The sequence below is a fragment of the Tetrahymena thermophila genome, assembly GCF_000189635.1.
Source record: "Tetrahymena thermophila SB210 genomic scaffold scf_8254564, whole genome shotgun sequence".
Lineage (NCBI taxonomy): Eukaryota > Ciliophora > Oligohymenophorea > Hymenostomatida > Tetrahymenidae > Tetrahymena > Tetrahymena thermophila.
This window is the reverse complement of record NW_002476335.1, coordinates 719,399-738,458: the sequence shown is the minus strand read 5'-3', so window position 1 is coordinate 738,458 and position 19,060 is coordinate 719,399. Positions and strand designations below refer to the sequence as shown.

General features: G+C 23.8%; 7 protein-coding genes across 7 annotated transcripts; 3 read left to right on the top strand and 4 right to left on the bottom strand. All coding sequences in view use genetic code 6, as the record gives it.

Annotated features, from left to right (window-relative positions):
- Nucleotides 1–307: 307 nt before the first annotated feature.
- TTHERM_00220819 (hypothetical protein) lies at nucleotides 308–1,336 on the bottom strand (the record flags this gene model as incomplete). Its single annotated transcript, XM_001470863.1, has 5 exons — nucleotides 308–505; nucleotides 559–873; nucleotides 922–1,014; nucleotides 1,082–1,147; nucleotides 1,211–1,336. The coding sequence occupies 5 exons, from the start codon at nucleotides 1,334–1,336 to the stop codon at nucleotides 308–310; spliced, it is 798 nt and encodes a 265-aa protein (XP_001470913.1).
- A 736-nt stretch (nucleotides 1,337–2,072) lies between these two features.
- TTHERM_00220810 (intraflagellar transporter) lies at nucleotides 2,073–7,436 on the top strand (the record flags this gene model as incomplete). The annotated part of the gene is made up of 12 exons (XM_001020653.1): nucleotides 2,073–2,304; nucleotides 2,426–2,662; nucleotides 2,927–3,675; nucleotides 3,734–3,845; nucleotides 3,905–4,186; nucleotides 4,240–4,677; nucleotides 4,865–5,468; nucleotides 5,531–5,705; nucleotides 5,761–6,332; nucleotides 6,497–7,073; nucleotides 7,138–7,290; nucleotides 7,344–7,436. The coding sequence occupies 12 exons, from the start codon at nucleotides 2,073–2,075 to the stop codon at nucleotides 7,434–7,436; spliced, it is 4,224 nt and encodes a 1,407-aa protein (XP_001020653.1).
- Nucleotides 7,437–7,741: 305 nt separating this feature from the next.
- Nucleotides 7,742–8,842, bottom strand: TTHERM_00220800 (hypothetical protein; the record flags this gene model as incomplete). Its single annotated transcript, XM_001020652.3, has 5 exons — nucleotides 8,657–8,842; nucleotides 8,490–8,574; nucleotides 8,256–8,393; nucleotides 7,933–8,030; nucleotides 7,742–7,876 (listed from the first exon to the last, which is right to left on the bottom strand). The coding sequence occupies exons 1-5, from the start codon at nucleotides 8,705–8,707 to the stop codon at nucleotides 7,742–7,744; spliced, it is 507 nt and encodes a 168-aa protein (XP_001020652.3). The 5' UTR covers nucleotides 8,708–8,842.
- Nucleotides 8,843–9,484: 642 nt separating this feature from the next.
- TTHERM_00220790 (kinase domain protein) lies at nucleotides 9,485–12,700 on the top strand (the record flags this gene model as incomplete). The annotated part of the gene is made up of 3 exons (XM_001020651.1): nucleotides 9,485–9,598; nucleotides 9,760–12,205; nucleotides 12,258–12,700. 3 exons carry the CDS (start codon nucleotides 9,485–9,487, stop codon nucleotides 12,698–12,700), a joined length of 3,003 nt encoding a protein of 1,000 aa, XP_001020651.1.
- A 755-nt stretch (nucleotides 12,701–13,455) lies between these two features.
- On the bottom strand, nucleotides 13,456–14,675 carry TTHERM_00220780 (hypothetical protein; the record flags this gene model as incomplete). Its single annotated transcript, XM_001020650.1, has 3 exons — nucleotides 13,456–13,706; nucleotides 13,885–14,299; nucleotides 14,349–14,675. The coding sequence occupies 3 exons, from the start codon at nucleotides 14,673–14,675 to the stop codon at nucleotides 13,456–13,458; spliced, it is 993 nt and encodes a 330-aa protein (XP_001020650.1).
- Nucleotides 14,676–14,933: 258 nt separating this feature from the next.
- On the bottom strand, nucleotides 14,934–15,611 carry TTHERM_000220779 (hypothetical protein; the record flags this gene model as incomplete). Its single annotated transcript, XM_012798747.1, has 1 exon — nucleotides 14,934–15,611. One exon carries the CDS (start codon nucleotides 15,609–15,611, stop codon nucleotides 14,934–14,936), a length of 678 nt encoding a protein of 225 aa, XP_012654201.1.
- Nucleotides 15,612–16,086: 475 nt separating this feature from the next.
- On the top strand, nucleotides 16,087–18,874 carry TTHERM_00220760 (peptidoglycan-binding domain protein; the record flags this gene model as incomplete). The annotated part of the gene is made up of 4 exons (XM_001020648.1): nucleotides 16,087–16,747; nucleotides 16,807–17,038; nucleotides 17,094–17,648; nucleotides 17,701–18,874. 4 exons carry the CDS (start codon nucleotides 16,087–16,089, stop codon nucleotides 18,872–18,874), a joined length of 2,622 nt encoding a protein of 873 aa, XP_001020648.1.
- Between the last annotated feature and the right edge of the window lie 186 nt (nucleotides 18,875–19,060).

The following is a 19,060-nucleotide window of genomic DNA, read 5'->3' as shown; positions in this document are numbered from 1 at the left end:
TTAACTCTTCAGTATTATTAGTTTGTTACACTTTACTCACTAAGCTTTGAAAATTTTACTTAAAAAATTAAATAATTTTTCTATTAATAGCATAAAATTTTAAACTAAATTTTTAATAATCAAACTTCACAAAAGATATTTATTTTCCTTTTAAAGTTTATTAAATTTACTTAAAAGCTTAATATATTACAATTTAAATATAAATATTTTAATAATTAATCAAATTTATATCATTTTTATTCTAGCTATTCAAGTACATTTAAAACATTTTTTATTTTAGATCACCATTATTTTTTAAAAATTCTACTCACTTATCTCCTTCATTCTATTATTTTTCATTTTTTTTGTCCTCTAAATTTTATTAATTTTGATTATCTTCATCATTATCTTCTTCGTTATCACTATCACTATCACTTTTATTTTCTTATTTTTCTTTTTATTCATCACCATCGTCATCCTCATCTTCATCATTTTTTAAGTTTGCTTTAATACGTTTTAAGATATCCTTTCAAAAAATTATTTTATTAAATAATTTCATTCTATTTATATAAAGTTTACATCACAATCTTCATCTGATTTTTCATCTTCTTCATCATTACTGCTTTCTTTTCTTTAAACTTCACTTTTTTAGCTTGCTTCTTAGGCCTTTTATTGTTCGGGAGTGCTTTGATTTATTTACTATTATTGTGGTTTATGCTAAGTCTGTACTACATTTTACTAATGAACTTATGAGTTTTTTTATAGTTATTAATTCTATTAAGGCAAATAAGATTATATTTTTGATGAGTTCACTATATCTTAAGATTGTTAAGATTGGCTATAAGGCTGGACTTATTGAGGTTTTTTCTGTATTTTTTGCTGTAAATTATATTGCTGTAAAAATAATGAATATTCTTTCTCATTTATATTTATAAAATTTACATCTTGCATTAGCTTAACTCTTTATTTTTATATTTAAGAAATTTTTTCGCTAATAATTTTCTCATCATGCTTTTCCTACTCAATAATTTTTTCCTAAAATATAAATTAAATAAAATGATTGTATCTAACAAAATTCTAAATTGAGATGAAAATAATTTACTTTCTTTTATAATTTATCTTTTAGCAAAGGAAATTGTTTTTGGTTACTTTCAAACTTAATTTAATACTTTTTTAAATATTTGATTAGATTTAACTATAAATGATTGTTCCTCAACTAAAATATAAATACATCATTTAATTCTTTGCTCATATTTCCTATGTTTTCTGAAATACTTCTTAGAATTTCTTCTTTTTCATCCATCACTTTTTAGAGAGCTTGAGCTCTTGCTTTTAATTCATTTATTCTATTTTCCATTTGGCAATATTTTCTACTTGTTTGTGTTTTTTAATATCAGTTATTCAATATTGACTGATAGAATAAAAATATAAAATCAATAGATAAGCTTCTTCAAATAAATAATTCAAAAAATTACTTAATATCTTAGAAAAGTTCAAAGTGAATGAATGAATGCTTATAAAATCTATCATATTTTAGTTTAATTTATTATTTAAAATGCCTTTTTAAGTTTAAAATTCCAAATATTCTATTCTCTACACATAATAGTCAATCAAATTTCTTTTTATAGTAATAGATTTAAACTTCGTAGTTTTTTAAAAATCAGAAAACTAATAAAAATTTTTAAATAAAATAAATTATTTTAATTTTAATTTATCAGTAAAATTTTGAGATTTAAGTTTTTAATTAATATTTAGAGCATAATATAAATGAAATAAATAAATAGAATAGCTAATCATTTTGTCCATTAAAGAGAAATAGATAATTTACATTTTATTATAAAGCTTGTTTCATAATAATAATTATATCGTAAGTTGTGAAAATTCAAAACAATTTAAAAATAAAAAATACAAGATATTAACTTAATTAATATTTTACAAATTATTTTGAAATATTAAAAATTAATCCAATCCACTCTATCAATCTATCAAAAAGTAAAAAGAGAGAAAGAGAGACTTCAAGCAAGTTAGTTAGATAAACATAACCAAAAAAATTAAATAGACTAGAATTAGGATAATTATAGCAAATTTCAATAATGAGCTTGTTTTCAGAACTTCCATTAGATGCTGGCACTGATGAATAAATTACTTAAATAGCAGTTTCTAATGTATCCATAAACCCATCATTAGCTATTATTACACCACACAAGATTTTATTGTTCAACGAATGTGGAGAAAAGCACGACTACGAACTTTCAAGAAATATAAGGTGCACATACGTATAATGGCATCCTTCATAGCCTATAATCGCACTTGGTTGGGAAACAGGTAAATCACGAAAAAATTTAAAAATACTAAAAATTTTAGCAGATTTCCATTTAATATTTACAAAAATTTAAAATTTAGAACTCCAAAGCATAAATAATTTGAAAATTTTAATTTAAATCAGGTGCAATTACTCTATGGAGTGAGGAAACAAAAGTTGCAAAGGAAGAGCCAAACGGACATAAAAGTGAAATTTGTTTAATTCAATTTAATCCCAGCGGTTCCCGTATGGTTTCTGCAGATATTGACGGAAATGTAACAGTGTGGAGAGGAATTAATATAGTCTCATAATATAAGAAAGAGTAAAGCATTACTCATGCCATATTTTGTGAACTGAACATCGATAGTAAATTAAAGTCAGGTAATATATAATGAATGTCTTTTTAAAATTCAGTTGCTTATTTTTTATAGTGCCTAGTACTACTTTTTAAAAGACTTTTTACAAACATAGTCAGTCAGTGCATAATTAAATAAATAAATAAATCAGTCAGAAATGATAAAATTTTTTAAATTTAAAGCTCTATAAAAATTTTAAGAATAAAAAACTTTTCAAAAGATTATATCAAGCAATTTGAAGCTGATATGAAATAAATCTTATATTGAAATTATTTTTAATTCCTTTTAGGAAATCTTTTCTTTTTTGGAGGGAAGTCTGGAGTTGTTTGCTTAGCTGATGATGCAAATCATTGCTCAGATGTTTGTAAAGTAGGTGGAAGTATCAAATCTTTACTCTTCTACGAAAAAGAAAACAGTGTAATTATCATAACAAGCACACTCTTATTGGTTATGTTTAAGATTTCTACGTCTGTTAAGACAGGCCCAAGCAAAAGAGTAAAGTTATCAATTTCTGGAGATCCTTAAAAATTATAATCAATTTGGATTGGCAGCTGTTTGTTAGCAACTTGCTCTCATGAAAATATGCTTCGTATGTGGCATCTAGATTAGGATGATAACTATGTCCTTACTTTGCATTAATTAGCCTAACAAACTTAAACATAATAAGGAGCTGCAACTGTAATATAATCAACCAACACAAACGATTAAATTACTAGCATTTAATATGAAAAAAGAGGAAAAGTACTTGTTGCTGGTACAAGAGAAGGTCGTATTATTTTTTGGAAAAACCTTTCTATAGGAAGTGAGAGTCCTCTTGATGTAGATGAGTGGAAAATGCTCCCTTATGTCTCTGTAAGACAAGGAGTTAATAGTATAGCCGTTGGTTAAAATAATGGTTTGATTGCTGTTTAGTATGGCAATTAAATTTCTTTAGTTTAAGAAACTGTCATAAATGGTAAAATGACTGATTAAGTCAGACTTCTTTAAAGCAGCGCAAATACTATCAAAATATATATCAACAACGACATTTCTAATCAAGTAAATACAAAATATTTAAAAAATAAAATTATTACATATTTTAACATATTTCGAAAAGGTTTTGCATTTCTAGTCTAAAGGTAATATCAAGGGCCTTGACTGTAATGATTAATTTATGTTGCTTTGGACAAGCAAAACTATTGAAATTCATGAAATTATTATCAATCCAAGTAACTAATTAATTAAGTAATTATATGAGCTAAATAAATATTTTAAATTTGAAAAATAGAGGAGTCATAGACAAAGTTGGTAGCTTCTATTTAAGAGAAATGTTTGAGAAGTGTTATCCATAAAGAAAATATCATTTTAGTTAATGATATGGAATTGAATGTTTTAAACTTCAAAGGAATTTAAAAGTAGAATTTGAAATTTTCTGAAAGTGAAGGAAAAATCTTAAATGTGAACGTTTTAAATAATCACCTAATCATGTGGACCTCTAATAACTATATTCGTTTATTTGATATTAGCAGAAGAGAAGTTAAGCAGATTGGTGTGACTAGAAGATTTGAAAGTAAATTTAAACATTTTAATTTCATTCACAAAGTAAATTTCTTTATGAATTAGACTCACAAGGTTAACTTGGATAAATAAGATATTGTGCTGTTAATTCAGATGGATCTAAAATCGTAATTACAGCTGACTAAAGAGGCAAATCAGGTCCTTAAGCAGATAATAAATTCTACATTTATGATGTCTAAACTGATAACTTTTTACTTTATGAAATGCCAGCAAAATGCATTCCACTTCAGCCTTATTGCGATAGAAAAGATAGAAAATTTTTCGGTATAAGCTGTATAATTAACAAGAATATCTAATAAGAAAAGAATGCAGATGAAAATAATGATGAAAATGAAGATAATAAGAGCGATAAAAGTAGAAATGAAGATGATGATGAGAAAGATAAAAGCAATTTAGAGTTTTATACCTTTTTCGTAACTTCAGAAAATGGAATCAGAAAATAAGATTAATATCAACTTGAATCCAGTATTGAAGCAGTTTTTGGTAAACAAATTATTTTGATCGATTGAATCAATTTAATAAATTAAAATATTAAATTGGTTTCAAATAAATTAGTTATTATTATTCATTTCAAATAAAACAATTCTGATTTAATGTGAATAACTATTTTATTTAAACTTTATTGTTTTATTTTAGATTAAAATTAATGAAATTATTTAAAACAATTTAGCTATTGATATTCCTAAACTATATTTCATTAAGAGAAACAAGAAAACTAATAGCTCTGGTTAGAACTATAAAATAGTTGAGAAATATTTAAATGACTTTGTTGGATTAGAAAAAATTGACAATCAAATTAAAGAAGCTATTATGAATTTTTCTTTCTATCTTACTATGGATAACCTTGACGAAGCATATAAATCTGTTAAGTAAATATAAAATCCTTCTATTTGGGAAAAAATGGCATCAATGTGTGTCAAGACAAAAAGAATTGATGTTGCTGAAATATGTTTAGGAAATATGAGATTCGCTAGAGGATCTAAGGCTATTAGAGAATAAAAAAAAGAACCAGAATTAGACGCTTAATTAGCTATGGTTGCTATCTAGTTAAACATGAAAGACGAAGCTGTCAAATTGTATGAACAATCAAAGCGTTATGACCTTTATAATAAAATGCTCTAAGCAGAAGGAAATTGGGAAAAGGCCATTTAAATTTCTGAAAATCATGACAGAATTAACCTTAAAAATACTTATTATAGAACAGCTTAAATGTACGAAGTCAGCAATAACTATGAGTAAGCTATACTCTATTATGAAAAGAGTGGAACTCATGTGTAAATAAATAAATATATAAATATTAAACAAATTATATTCAATCAATTATTTTTATTTTTAGTAAAGAAGTTCCCAGAATGTTATTAGAAGCTGGTCAAACTGAATAGCTTGAAAGATACATTATAGATAAAAATGAAAAACCACTTTTCAAATGGTGGGCATAATATTTAGAATCAAATTATAGAATCGAATTGGCTGTAAAATTCTATAGATAGTCAGAAGATTATGATCAAATGGTAATATAAGTTTTTAAAAAATTAAAATTTTGTTATAACTTATTCGTTATATTAGGTTAGGTTATTTTTAACTAAAAACGATGTACAAACAGCAAGTTCCATTTGCTCAGAAACTAACAACTCAGCAGCTTGTTACATTTTGGCTAAATACTTAGAAATGAATGGCTAAATCCCTGAGGCTATTCAATATTACTGGAAATCTTAACATTACACATAAGCAGTTAGGTTGGCAAGAGAAAAAGGAATGGACAACGAAGTAATGTCTATTTCACTTTAAGGTCCTAATCAAGTTAAATTACAATCTGCAGCCTACTTCGAAGAAAAGGGATTCAAATAGAAAGCTGTAGAGCTTTACAAAAAGGGTGGAAACTTAATTAAAGCTTATAACTTAGCACAAGAAGAAAAATTGTATGATGAAGCTAAATAAATTGCTCGTTAAATAGAATAAGAAGAAGATTAAAGAAACAAAAAGAGAGATCCCAACGACCTTGCAGGAATTATTGATGATTTTATAGAAAAAGGTTAACCTGAAAGAGCTGTTCCTTTGATGATTAAAGCCAAATAATTTGAAAGAGCTATAGAAACCTGTATAAGATTCAATATTCCTATAACTCAAGATTTAGTAGAGTAATTAATAAAATTTTACTTATTTATTTATTTATTTAGTTTCAAATTAGCAACCAAAATTTTATAATAGATAATTAAAAAATTTATTTTATTTAAATTAAGAAGTCATTGTTAAAATTTAATAATTAGATTTATTTATTTACTTTGAAAAAATATATAAATAGTAAAATTATTCCTACTGAACCAGCTAAAAATGCAGCTGAAGAAAACAAAAGAAAAGAATTGATGAAACTAATTGCTGACACTAGTATTAAGCAAGGAGACTATCGTTTATCAAGTAAGCTTTATACAAAGCTTGGAAATTAAGTTGAGGCTATGAAGTGTCTAATTAATCTTGGTGCTATTGATGAAGTTGTAAATTATGCTACTATGGCTCGTATGCCTTAACTCTACATTTTAGCAGGTAATTTCTTACAAACCACTGACTGGCATAAGAATCCTCAGTTAATGAAGCATATCATTACTTTTTACAACAAAGCTAAAGCTTACGATAACTTGGCAGGATTCTTTGATGCATGCAGTAGTGTGGAAATTGACGAATATAGAGATTATGAAAAGGCTGCAGCTGCACTTAATGAAGCCTTAAAGCATGCTAAGAAATCTACAAGCGAAAGCCGTGATTTCCGTATTGAGTAATTAGAAACTAAGCTCAATCTTGTGTAAAAGTTCGTATAAGCAAGAGCTCTTTTCTCATCAGATCCTCAACAAATGAAACAAATATGCGAAGATTTATTAGCATAAGTAAAAATTAGTATTTAATACAGGAGTGGTTAAATTTATATTTTTTATATTTTTCATATAAAAGCCTGGTATAGACTAAAGTGTTAGAAGCGGTGATATTTATGCATAAATAATTGAATATTATTACCAAGTTAAGAATTTCTCTTAGGCCTTTGACTATATCAAAAAAATGCAGTAAAAGCGTATTATACTTGCCCCATATCTTGACTAGGAAATGGTAATTAAACAAACTCTTTTTTATTTTTAACTGATTAAACTTATATAAAACAGCTTCAATAAATTTTAGAAAGCTAAGGAGTATCTCTAAATAGCAAAAATAAAAACAACGATGATGAATTCATTGAAGAAGATGTCCCAGAGTGAAATTCTACATGCAATAAATAATTAATAATTTGAAATTAAGTTAATTAAAAAAATAATTTAAAATAATTTTTAATACTTCATAGTAACTGACTACATTTAAAATATATTTTAGTTAATAAATAATTGTTTATAAAATTCAAAATATTTTCAATTTTAAAGAAACTAATAACATAGCTTATAAAATTATAAGTTAATTCAATGAATAAATCTATTATTTATTTATTTTAATTTATGATATTTAAGATGTTTTCTTTAATATGAAACAAAAATAAATAATAAATAACAAGTTATTGCACTTAAAAAATTCATTTGAATTTATTAGAAAATGGTGATACACGTAACATATTATAGTATTCATTTGCATAATTAGTCTCGTTGCATGTTTTCTTTGGGTAATTAAATTAATTTGAACTTCTTTAAGGGCTTAAACTTCTAGAGTGCTATTTTAGGATTAATATTTTTCATTTTTATTTGTTTACAAATTAATCAGAGTTACTTAATTGAACCAACCAATGTCTTAATTAGCTGTTTGTGGAAACTTATATTTTTATCCTGGTGTTTAATTGATTGTAGTAAGCTTGGACAAAATATCTTCTAAAATTTTATAATGAGAAAAAAACATTCAAAATATTAAGTCGTTTTATATATAAAATAAATATAACTATAAATTCTACTTAATAATGACTAAAAACAGTTAAGTAGAAAAGCTTTTTTTATTTATTTTGGCAACTATTGTAGTTTAATCTAAAATAAGCAATTATTCAGCAATTAAAGCAGATGAAAATAAAATGAATTTATTTTTGAATTTAAAATATTTACAGCTAAGTTCAGGAGATTTAAGTGAATCAAGAAGGGCAGATGTTTTTGAGATATCTAAGAAAGGATTTTTTGTTTGAGAATGCTACATTTTTTATTCAACTAGTGCATTTTCGCATGGCTTGTCAGAATACAAAAAAACTATTTGATAATTTAATTTTAATAAACTATGTAAAATGTAATAAATATTTTCATAGATATTAAGATTAGTAATCAAGGAAGTAAGTAATTAAATACGTTTCCTAGGATTTATAGTAAAATGCTCATAAATTTTTTATTTTGATTTCTCTTTTTTGATAACTTCAGACCATGTGATCATTTCCTTTTAATAATTAACATAAATATTAAATAAAAGCTCTCAACTACTATTCAATTTTAAAGGTTCTTTATTAAATATTTATTACTGCAACAGGGCTTTTATCTCTTGTTTTAACCTAGCTAGATTTATCTGCCATTTTTAATTTGATAATTAGAAAATCTTTAGAAACGGATGTTATACAATTTATTTATCTTTAGAATAAATACTTATTTGTTTGTTTTTTAATAGTTATATAATTTAATTAAATTGGCTAAAATTTGGTGGATAGTGTTTTATTAATTATAATGATTATAAATTTTTATTTATGCCATCAACACTCTTACCTTTTCAATTATAAAAAGACATCATTCAAATCTAATTCATCATTTCTTTTATAATTCAAAATAAACATAATTTACAATTTTTTACAAGCTTAGATGTATTCTACAAAAAATTTAACCTATTAAATCCAAGTATGAATTAAATTATCTACTAGGTAATTAATTTCATTAATAATACTTATAATTATTGCATTAATTAAATTTAAATACTATATTAAGTGTTTATATCATTATGTTACTCATAAATCGCATGTTAATAAATTAAAATTATAAGTGTTATTAATTCAAATCTACAATATTAAGTTTTAATGAATATCAGTGAATATTGATCACACAATTGAAAGACTTAGTAAAAAATATTAATGCTCGTTTATAATTTCCCTTTTTTTATTTTCTATTCAATAAATATGAGAATCTTTTGTTATCATTCTTTTTAGTTGAAGATCAGGATGGATTTATATTTTTATTTTTGTGAATAAACAAACCTGTAATTTTTATCATTATTTAAGATATAAAATATTGTTATAATTTGGAAAACAAAGAAACAAAATAAAAGTTGATAGATAGATAGCTCTTCTAGTAAAATAAATAAAATGGAGGAACTTTAAGTTAATTTTAACAACGAATTAATTGAAAGCAATAATTATGATATCCATAAGATATGCGTTCAAATTATTCAAGAGATTTTCAAACAAGTTGACAATAATGTAAGATATTAACATTTTTATGATATTTTTTAAGTCAATTATTATTAAAATTTTACATCATACTCAAATATCATTTGAGATGTAACTTTTATCTATCTTTGACTGAATAGCAATACATTTACATAATATGGAGATAATTAATATTAATTTATTATAAATAGCGAAGTTCAGAGAACAAACAAAAGATTTCATAGTAATTTTAAAATGTCATCTCTTAAATTGAAGTTCTTTTGTAAGATCTTAATAATAAAATTAGCTTAGAAGTGGAAGAGAAAATCTTTTAAATTATATATCTGTTTTGTATAAACATCTTTAAATTTCATGATACTGTGTAAAAGTTCTAATACTCTTATTCGGTAATACCTGTTTTGTAAATTGGTTACGAAGGGATGAAAAATCCTGATAAAATAAAGATAGATAGTCTATTATAAGAAATTTTCTAATTTTATCAAACTTAATAGCATTTAAATACATATGATAAAAAAGCTTAACATGGCGCAAAACTCATAGCAGCATATTTTAATATTTAATAATAAAAATATAATCCCTCGTTAAAGATTCTAGAAACTCTTGAGAGTCATTATGAAATAGAAGGTGAAGAAGTTATCAAAAAAAGATAAAAATTAGATAGCTGTTGTGTTAGTGATTAACAATGGGATAATTAAAAAAATTAAATCTTTAGACAAGGATTTTATGAGTCAATTATAACATTCAAAGCTTTAAATTATGTGTTTCAAAATAAAATAAATGAGCTAACTCTTGAAATAGAGAAATTAGAAAACATTTTATCAGATGTATATGATGAGAGAATGAGTTAGAGACTTATTAGGCACATAAAACTATTTAAAACCCATTAATTCTTTATGCAAAAATAGTTTGATCAGGCTAAAGCGACACTTGGCGACCTTAAGTTTGGAGAGATAGAAGAGGCACTACTCCTGTTCTTTAATAATTAAAATATTTAGTGTATTAGAAATTTGGAGACTATCTATTATAACTTGTTTAGTGACTAGTTTTTTAAAATATTTACTTTACTGCAAGAAATTGAACGTAAGTAAATTTCTTAATATGATATCTAAGAAATTAATAAGATTTATCAAGAGACTTAAAAGTAAGGCCTTAATTACGAGTACGGCAAAGGACTCATTCTATTATTTATGGTTATTTGCTCCCGTCTCTTGAGGATAGGAAAAAAATATAAAGAATCTTAAGACATGATGGTAAAAATGTTTTAAACTTGTCAAGCAACAAAAACTCAATTCTAAGACTCACTTCTAATATTTTTTAAATATGATCATCTCCTTTCATACCTGTATGAAAAAGTGGAAAATAAAAAGAAAGATATGTTTACAGATGTAAAAAAAATAAATGGTACTAAAATGAGCGAGATATATTCAGCCAAAAAAGATGGAGTCGATTTCATTTTAAAAACGATAAATTTGGAATCTGAATCTAGTAAGATGAGCAAATTCGATATTTTAAATGAGATAGCTATTTAGATGCTAGTTTCTCATCGCAATATCCTGAAGGTTTATGACTTGTACTAAAATGAAAAAGGAAAAATAGTGCTAGTTCAAAAAAGATTAGGTGAAAACTTGAGAGAGTACTTAAAAAAAAAGATTGATGGTTCATATATCTGCTAGAATAAGAGATATGGCTATATACTTTAAATCATAAATGTATTTTAATATTTGCATAATCTGAATATTATTCATTGTGATCTAAAGTTAGATAACATATTAGTTTAACCAAATGATGATTCAAAGATCAAGCTAATAGATTTTGGATTTTCCTAAATAAAGCTATTTAATAAATATTTTAAGCCTATAGGAACTACTTTCTATCTTGCTCCAAGCGAGTTAAAAAAAAATAATTAACTTTGTACTTTTGAATCGGAAATTTACATGATAGCAAAAACAATGATCGAAATACTCGAATTAAACGAAACAAATTTAGAGAATCCTAAGTTTTTAATATCATAGTAATTGAAATAGCTAATAAGAAATATGACTGAAAAAAAGATAGAGGAAAGATGTGTGATGAGTGATGTCTTATAGATTTTTAAGTTAGACTTTTTTATTTTAAAAATTTATTTTGGAATGAAATAAGGGGAAACAAATTAAGAAGAATATGAATGCTTTAGCTAATACATGCTAAAATTGTTCAAAGAATTTATCTCAGATAAATATATGATCTGTTTATCTAATTAAAATAAAGCAGAGACAAGCAATATTAAAAATCAAAATTGTAAAGATGAAAAAGAATAAAGAGATATTTGGGATTCTATTATAAGATTAATGTAATCAAATGATGAAGATTTTATAACTTGTCTTTAAGATAATGACATCAAGCTTTTTTGTCAAAGTTTTGTTCCTAAAGATTCTGATTTAAAGGAAATAGACTTTGATGAATAAATATAGCAAATTACAAAAAATTAAAAACAAGAGGACGCAAATTCAAAGAATGATATACTTAATGAATATCAAAAAGATATTATAGATAGAACAAATTTTACCAGTAATCATACTAATGAAGGATAAGATATCAAAGGTGAATTACAAAATATTCAATAAGATGTATATAAATAGATGAACTAAATTATTTAAGGTTTTTATTTATTTTCATTTTTATTATTTTAATTTATTAATTTTAAAAAAAGGACTCTAAAAAAACTTTTAAGGACAAACTTAGACAGAAAACAGTTAATTATATTGTTAATCTAGCTTAAATGAATCAAAACTATTATCTGAATATTAAGTCAAAGTTTTAGATATTGGTAATTTATCAGGCTAAGTTAGCATTTAACAATTAAGTTAACTAAGTAATGGAGTTAATAGCCATTACAATCAATCTAATGCAAGCTTTAATAGATAGCTTGAAAATTCTAACTTTTATGGAAATTAGTATTAATAATATTAATTAAGTTAAATTTCTTAATCCAATTAGATGTTGTTAAATAACAACATTAATAGAGATAATAATATGCAATCTTATATTCTAGTTTAATATTCTCATCAAAGTAGTGATATAGGAACTGGTTAGTCCTCAATATAACTTTAAGAATAAAATTTAGAACAATAATAAGAATCTGAATATAACTGAATAGAATTTAAAATATCAAAATAATAAAAAATACTAATTTGATTTTGTCAAAAAAAAATTAAAGATACAAAAAAAATGTTTGGTTCAAATTGAACTATTTTATAAAAATATATTACAGTAAAGTTATATCCATTGTTACGGTTTATTTCAGTTTTCAACTTTTTTACTAAAAAATTTAAAAATATTTATTTTTAAAATTAAACTCTATTATCATCAGATTTTTTATGCTTTTTGATTAATAAATAATTAATTAGGTGATAAATTAAGTTCTTTTATTTTTGAAAGAGAACAGAAAGAGTGAAGAGGAACTTACATAAACTCTCCTATAGTCAAGCAGATAAGTTTAATTTTTAAAACTTATAATGTGCATTTTTTAAATTTGTTAATTAGGTAAATAAAAATAAGCAAGAAGTTTATTTAGTAAGTCTTTTAATTATAGGTTTATTTATCTTTCTATTGATAAATCATATAAATTATAAATTTAAACAGTTAAATTATTTGATAATTATAAAATTTAATATAATCAATTTTTAAAATATAAACTTTAGCTATTTTAATATTCCAGTTTTCAGCTAAATATTTAATTGTATAAAGGACATATTTAGCAAGGATTCATTTTTATTTAAAATTTCAAGCAGTCCTTCAAAAAGATTCAATTTTTTTATATACATTTCTGCAAAATTAACATAAGTTTTTACTTCAACTAATTTAAGATAAAAATATTAGAAAGGCTTATTTGAATAGTTAGTTAACTATCAAAACTCATCATCATCGTCTGCAATATTATTAATATTTGTTATTTTACTGTTATTATTTGTTATATCTGTTTTTTATTTAATTTATTGTTTTTGTTATTTCAAGTAGATATCAGCATCATTTTCATCATCTTAATATTCCAGCTTTTTAGGCTTGAGCAAGTTGCTTTTTAGTTTATTAGATTCCTTGTTCGTTGCTCCAAATTGGAAGTTATTTTCATCTATTTCTTCAATTTCATCAATATCGTCACCTTTTAATTTTACAATTTTTTTGAATTTAAAATTAAATAACTTACAATTTAAATATTTTAATATTATTTCGATCCTTAAATGTGCTTTTAAATTAATTTAATTGATGCATGATTTATCAAGTATTTTGAAATTTTACTAATATAAAATTAATTGTTATTAATAAATAATTATGCTTACTAACTTTTCTTATTAACTCTCTTTTCTTTTTTTCGTAATCTAGACCAGAAGTGACAATATTTGAATTTTACAACCTTGATCCAGAATTAAGCATATTAATTGATCCATTTATTGAGATTCCGCTATTCATGGGATAATTATTATTATTAATTGACTGTTAGCGAAGGATATTACAATAGTTTTCATTTAAAACACTTTCTTATTTACCATAAGCTTTTGTTGATTGAGTGGGGATATATTATTCATTGTTGTTTGATTGCATGTATATATTCTCTTTGTTATCATCATTTTCTTAGTTATCATTATTTAAATTTTTTTCCGACTTCAAAATAAATTCATTTTAAGTATCTTATTTCTTTAAATTCTCTAAGAATTTATTTTAGTTATCTTATATTTTCTGCTAAAGCAACAATTCCTACATATTATTTTTAAATTTAAATGTAATAAAATTTTGAATTATATACTTCATTATCGTTAGCATTGTTTCCTTCTTCTATATTCACGTTAGAAGGATTTAACTGTTGAGAGGGAAAAGCAGGATTTTGCTAATTCATATTTACTTCCTTATCCTATTTATTCTTTTTTTTATTATTTTTTCTACTGCTAATTGATTCGTTATCACTGTTGCTTTCGTTCTCATTGTATCTGAAATCTTTATTTTACTCTGATGAAACCTAAACTTGATTATGCTTCACTTAAGCCTTTTAAGCTACAGAAGATTTGTTATTACCCTTTTAATTTGAAATTTGTTTTGGCTAACTTGCTTCTGGAATGGATTTTGCACACCCCATTTACTTTTTTAATAATTATTTTTATTAGTTTTTAAATTAATTTTAAAAATGGATTTGTATTCAATTTAATTGTTTGTAAGATTATAATTTTTTTTAGAAGTAAAAATTTACAAAATTTAGTGACTATTAATATCAAAATTATAACATTCAATTATTAAAATAATTGGCTTTAAATGAATATGAACTTTTTTGATATACATACATATCATACATATCTAACATGTTATTAAAAAAGTTTAAATTTTTTACAAGATTTTTTCAAGCAAGCATGAATTACTGTATTTCTTAAAATTATATGAATATAACTTTAGCTTGGTTGACATCATCTGTTATTTTGCAAAAATATTTATTTATCTATTTAGTACCATTAAATAATTTTAAGATATTTATATTCGTTCTTTTTCTTATATCAAAAATATCAAATATAAACTTGATTTTGATCAGCTAGCTAATTATTGAAAGTTAACCAAAAAAATATAAAATCAATTTATTAAGTTAATAAAATGCATTAATATAATTATAGCGAGGATTCTTAACAAGAGGATAATCACTCAAAACGATATAACCCTTATGATTTATAGCATATATCATTTTTTGTTATGCTACTTTACACTTTAACAATAGTTATTGCTTATTTTATTCAAAAAAATAAAAAAAATAAATTACTTAATAACTTTGAAGAAAGCACTAATGTAGAGCTAAGAAATTCTTCTTCTACATCATCTCTTAGAAGCTTATCTTCATGTCTTCAATAATATTAGAGCAACCAACAATCTTTTCCTTAAATGACAAATAGCATGCCAAGTAATTCTCATTAAAGTGAGATGTGAGAAATAAAAACTAATATGGGATTATTGTAATAGGCTAAATTATTTTTTGCATTTTATGATATTCTTTATAAAATACTAGCAAAATAATTAGCAAATAATAAAACATTTTTCTCTCAAATGTAATATCTAGATTAAAAGTCAATAAAATATATTAAATTATTCCAAAATAGACTATAATTAAAAAACTAATTTAAACACCTAATGTTTATTAAACTACCTATATATATTTTATAACTATATATCCTATTAAAAAATATTTAAATTCTACTCAAAGCAGAAAATTAGCTTAGATAAGATAAAACATTAGATAATCTTAAATAGAATTTAAAATGATAATTAAAAAAATATTATTTTATAAATTTTTAGCTATTGTGATTAATTCTATATTTTTTTTTGTTGTAATTTATCAAAAAAATTAAAAAAGAATTTTCTTTGAATAATTATAATGGAATTATTTAGTGATAGTCAATCAACAAATTTTTAATAGTATTTTCTTAATTAAAAATAAATATAAAAAATATAAAATTTGAATCAATAATTAATTAATTTATTTACTTTTGCTATTTTTATAAGTTATTAAAATGGATCCTCTATAGCTTTTAAAACTTTGTAAGTAAAATTGTACCTAAAAAGAATTACCTCTATTTTAAGATGATTATTCTAGCTACCATGCTAAAACTAAAGGAAATACTCCCTTGAAATAATTCTCTAGTCTTACTGAAAATGAATAAAACAACTTTTACAAATTCGTCTTTTATGATAACAGATTGAATGAAATAGCCAATTAAGAACTGCAATATTTATTGTTTTGCTATTTAATAGAAAGTGGATCAAATAAGACAAAATCTTTAATCCAAGAAGCATTGGACATGTAACCTTAACAATAGCTAACTTGCAGAAACATCCAAGCACTTTAGCAAGGTCAAAACGACAAAAACTTGATAGAGAAAGTAAAAAAAATGCCAAAACAATTTAAAGCTTTTGCCAAATCTCAATTGTAAAATTTAGAAGATTCATTTAGCTCTGATACTACATGTGAAGATGAAGAATGTCTAGCTAAAAGATTAGAATATGATGAAAAAGTTTTGAAAGTTTAGAATTTACTCAAGAAGCAAGGGTATAATATAGAAACAGATGGTTTTTATACATCACAAACTGAAAATGCAGTAAGAGAATATTAAAAAAAGAATAATCTATTTGAAGATGGAGTTATAAGCTAAGAACTCATTAACAAGATTGAAGGTAAAAAATTTCTTTTCATAAATCTTTAAGAATTGCAATTTTGTTTAAATGTTATAAAGGAAAAGCTTAAAAGTAATAAGGAGAAAAGTCAAACCAAGTTGGGGGTATAGACTTGAAAACTAAGCTGAATGAAGTTTGCAGCATAAGAGGAATCAAATTTAACAACAAAAATTAACTTAAGTTTTTATTAGATAAGAAATAAAAATTGGAATTTAGTGGAACTGAACCAGATGATTTAGCTTTATGTTTAAAGGTTTATTGTGATTAGTCTATCAAGAATAAAACAATAAGGTATTCATAATTAATAATTTTATTAAATCTTTAAAAAAATATTTTTTTAATCAAGTTTTTCTCTCGATCCTTGGGAAGACAAAAAACCAGATGGTGAGTTTTAAAGAAAAGTTCTTTATCCAGATATTTTAGAAAATAAAAAAATACTATCTGGAAGTAAATTTAGTGAGTTGATGTTTGAATGTGATTATTTACTGAAGTAGATGTCTTTGGGATTACTTCCTGATTGTAAAACACCTTTTCCCTATCCTTAGGAGCTAGTAAAACTTGGACTAAAACCATTGTCTAAAATAATTGAAGAAAATAATATAAATTAAGATAATTCTAAACAAAATTGGAGCAGACTTTGGTTGGTTTGTAAGAAAGTAGAAGGCATTGTAGATAAAAATAATAAAGGAGTTTTTCTCTCTAATGATGTGAAAATAGAGGTTGATGCAAGATAAATGGAGTAAGATTCTCAAGGCAGATTAATTGATAAAGTTGTTTAAGATAAAAATGATCCTTGTTATATGTTTGCTAAGAAATTTTCTGAACTTTATCCAGTAATTTGCAAACATTATCCATGCTTTGAAAGACTTAAAAAGCTATATAGAGCTTCAGCCTTAGCAAGGTAATCAATTATTTTTCACAATACTTTGAAATTGTTTTAAATAAATTTATAGATGGATAGTCACAAATGGCATACAGATTGACATGAAAAAAATTAACCAGGTTATAGAAAAATAATTCTCAAGTGTTAAAATGTACACTGATAAAGTTAATTCTATTAGGTAATCTTAAGAAATCTAAATTGGGATAGTAGAGAAAAAACTTCCAGTTGATGTGAAGGTTGTTGCTGAAAGGAGTTTAAAACAATCAGGCTAAGAAGTAAATGAGAAAAACTTAAAGCTTGCTGTAGAATATTTGATTAAGTAAAATAATGGAAGTAGTGAATTTTTCGATATCTAAAAAGCTAAGAAAGTGCAAACGAAATTCGTTTTAGGAGGTGTTGATATGAATTGTTAAATTTCTCCTATTAATTAAAATTCACAAACACCTTAGTCAAACAAATCTTCTTAATCTGTCAAAGGAAGTAGCGACATTACTTTTACTAAAATTTAAAATTAATCAAATACAAAACCAGGTACTTCATAAAAAACTAATGAGATAAAAAGTTCTACTAATTCAAAACCTATCTAATAAACTATAAAAGAAAAGGTTAAAGCAGAAGAGAAAAAAGTTGATGATACCAAAAATGATGATTATGAATCTGATTTTTACAGCACAGCATCTACTTCTGTAACTAGTTTAGATGATGAACTTATTTAACAATAAGTAAAAGAAGAAGACTTTTTCTTTTCACTTCAAGCAAACTGTTAAAAATGCTAAAAAGTTTTAACATAAAAAGAGTAAATGTTTCCTGTTGAACAAAAATACTATTGCCAAGTGCATCATCCACACAGCTGCTTCTATTGTGGAAAACTAATTAAAGAATAGGCAGCTACAGTAAATGGAAGAGCTGAGCTCTATGATTCTGATTCTTTTAAGAATAAACAAGTATACATGCACTTAGAATGTAACTTAATCTTTTAAAACAAATGTGTGGATAGATTGAACATAGATAAATAAAATGAAGAAATATAAAGAGTGAATAAAAATGTTTTAGAATAAATCTAAAAAAACTTACCAAAAATTAAGAGTTTAAATGAAGTTACTTTGAAAAAGGGATCCAACTTTTCATGTATTATGTGCAAAAAAAATAATAATAACTCAACTTAAATAATTTGCAGTCTTTGTGGTTTAATTAGCTAAGCCTAAGCGAATAATTATTTAAAAGAAGCTTTCTAAACAAAATGAAAAATTATTTTTTTTCCTAGATTTTTAAGAAATAAGCTAATATTTATTTATTTTTTTTATGATTAGTTTTAATAAATGAATAAAAAGATTATTATTGTGATATTATTTGATTATTTTATTTTTAAATTCCTATTATTAAAAATATTGAAAATTTTTTAATTTATTTCCGTGCGCCCCTGCCCAAAA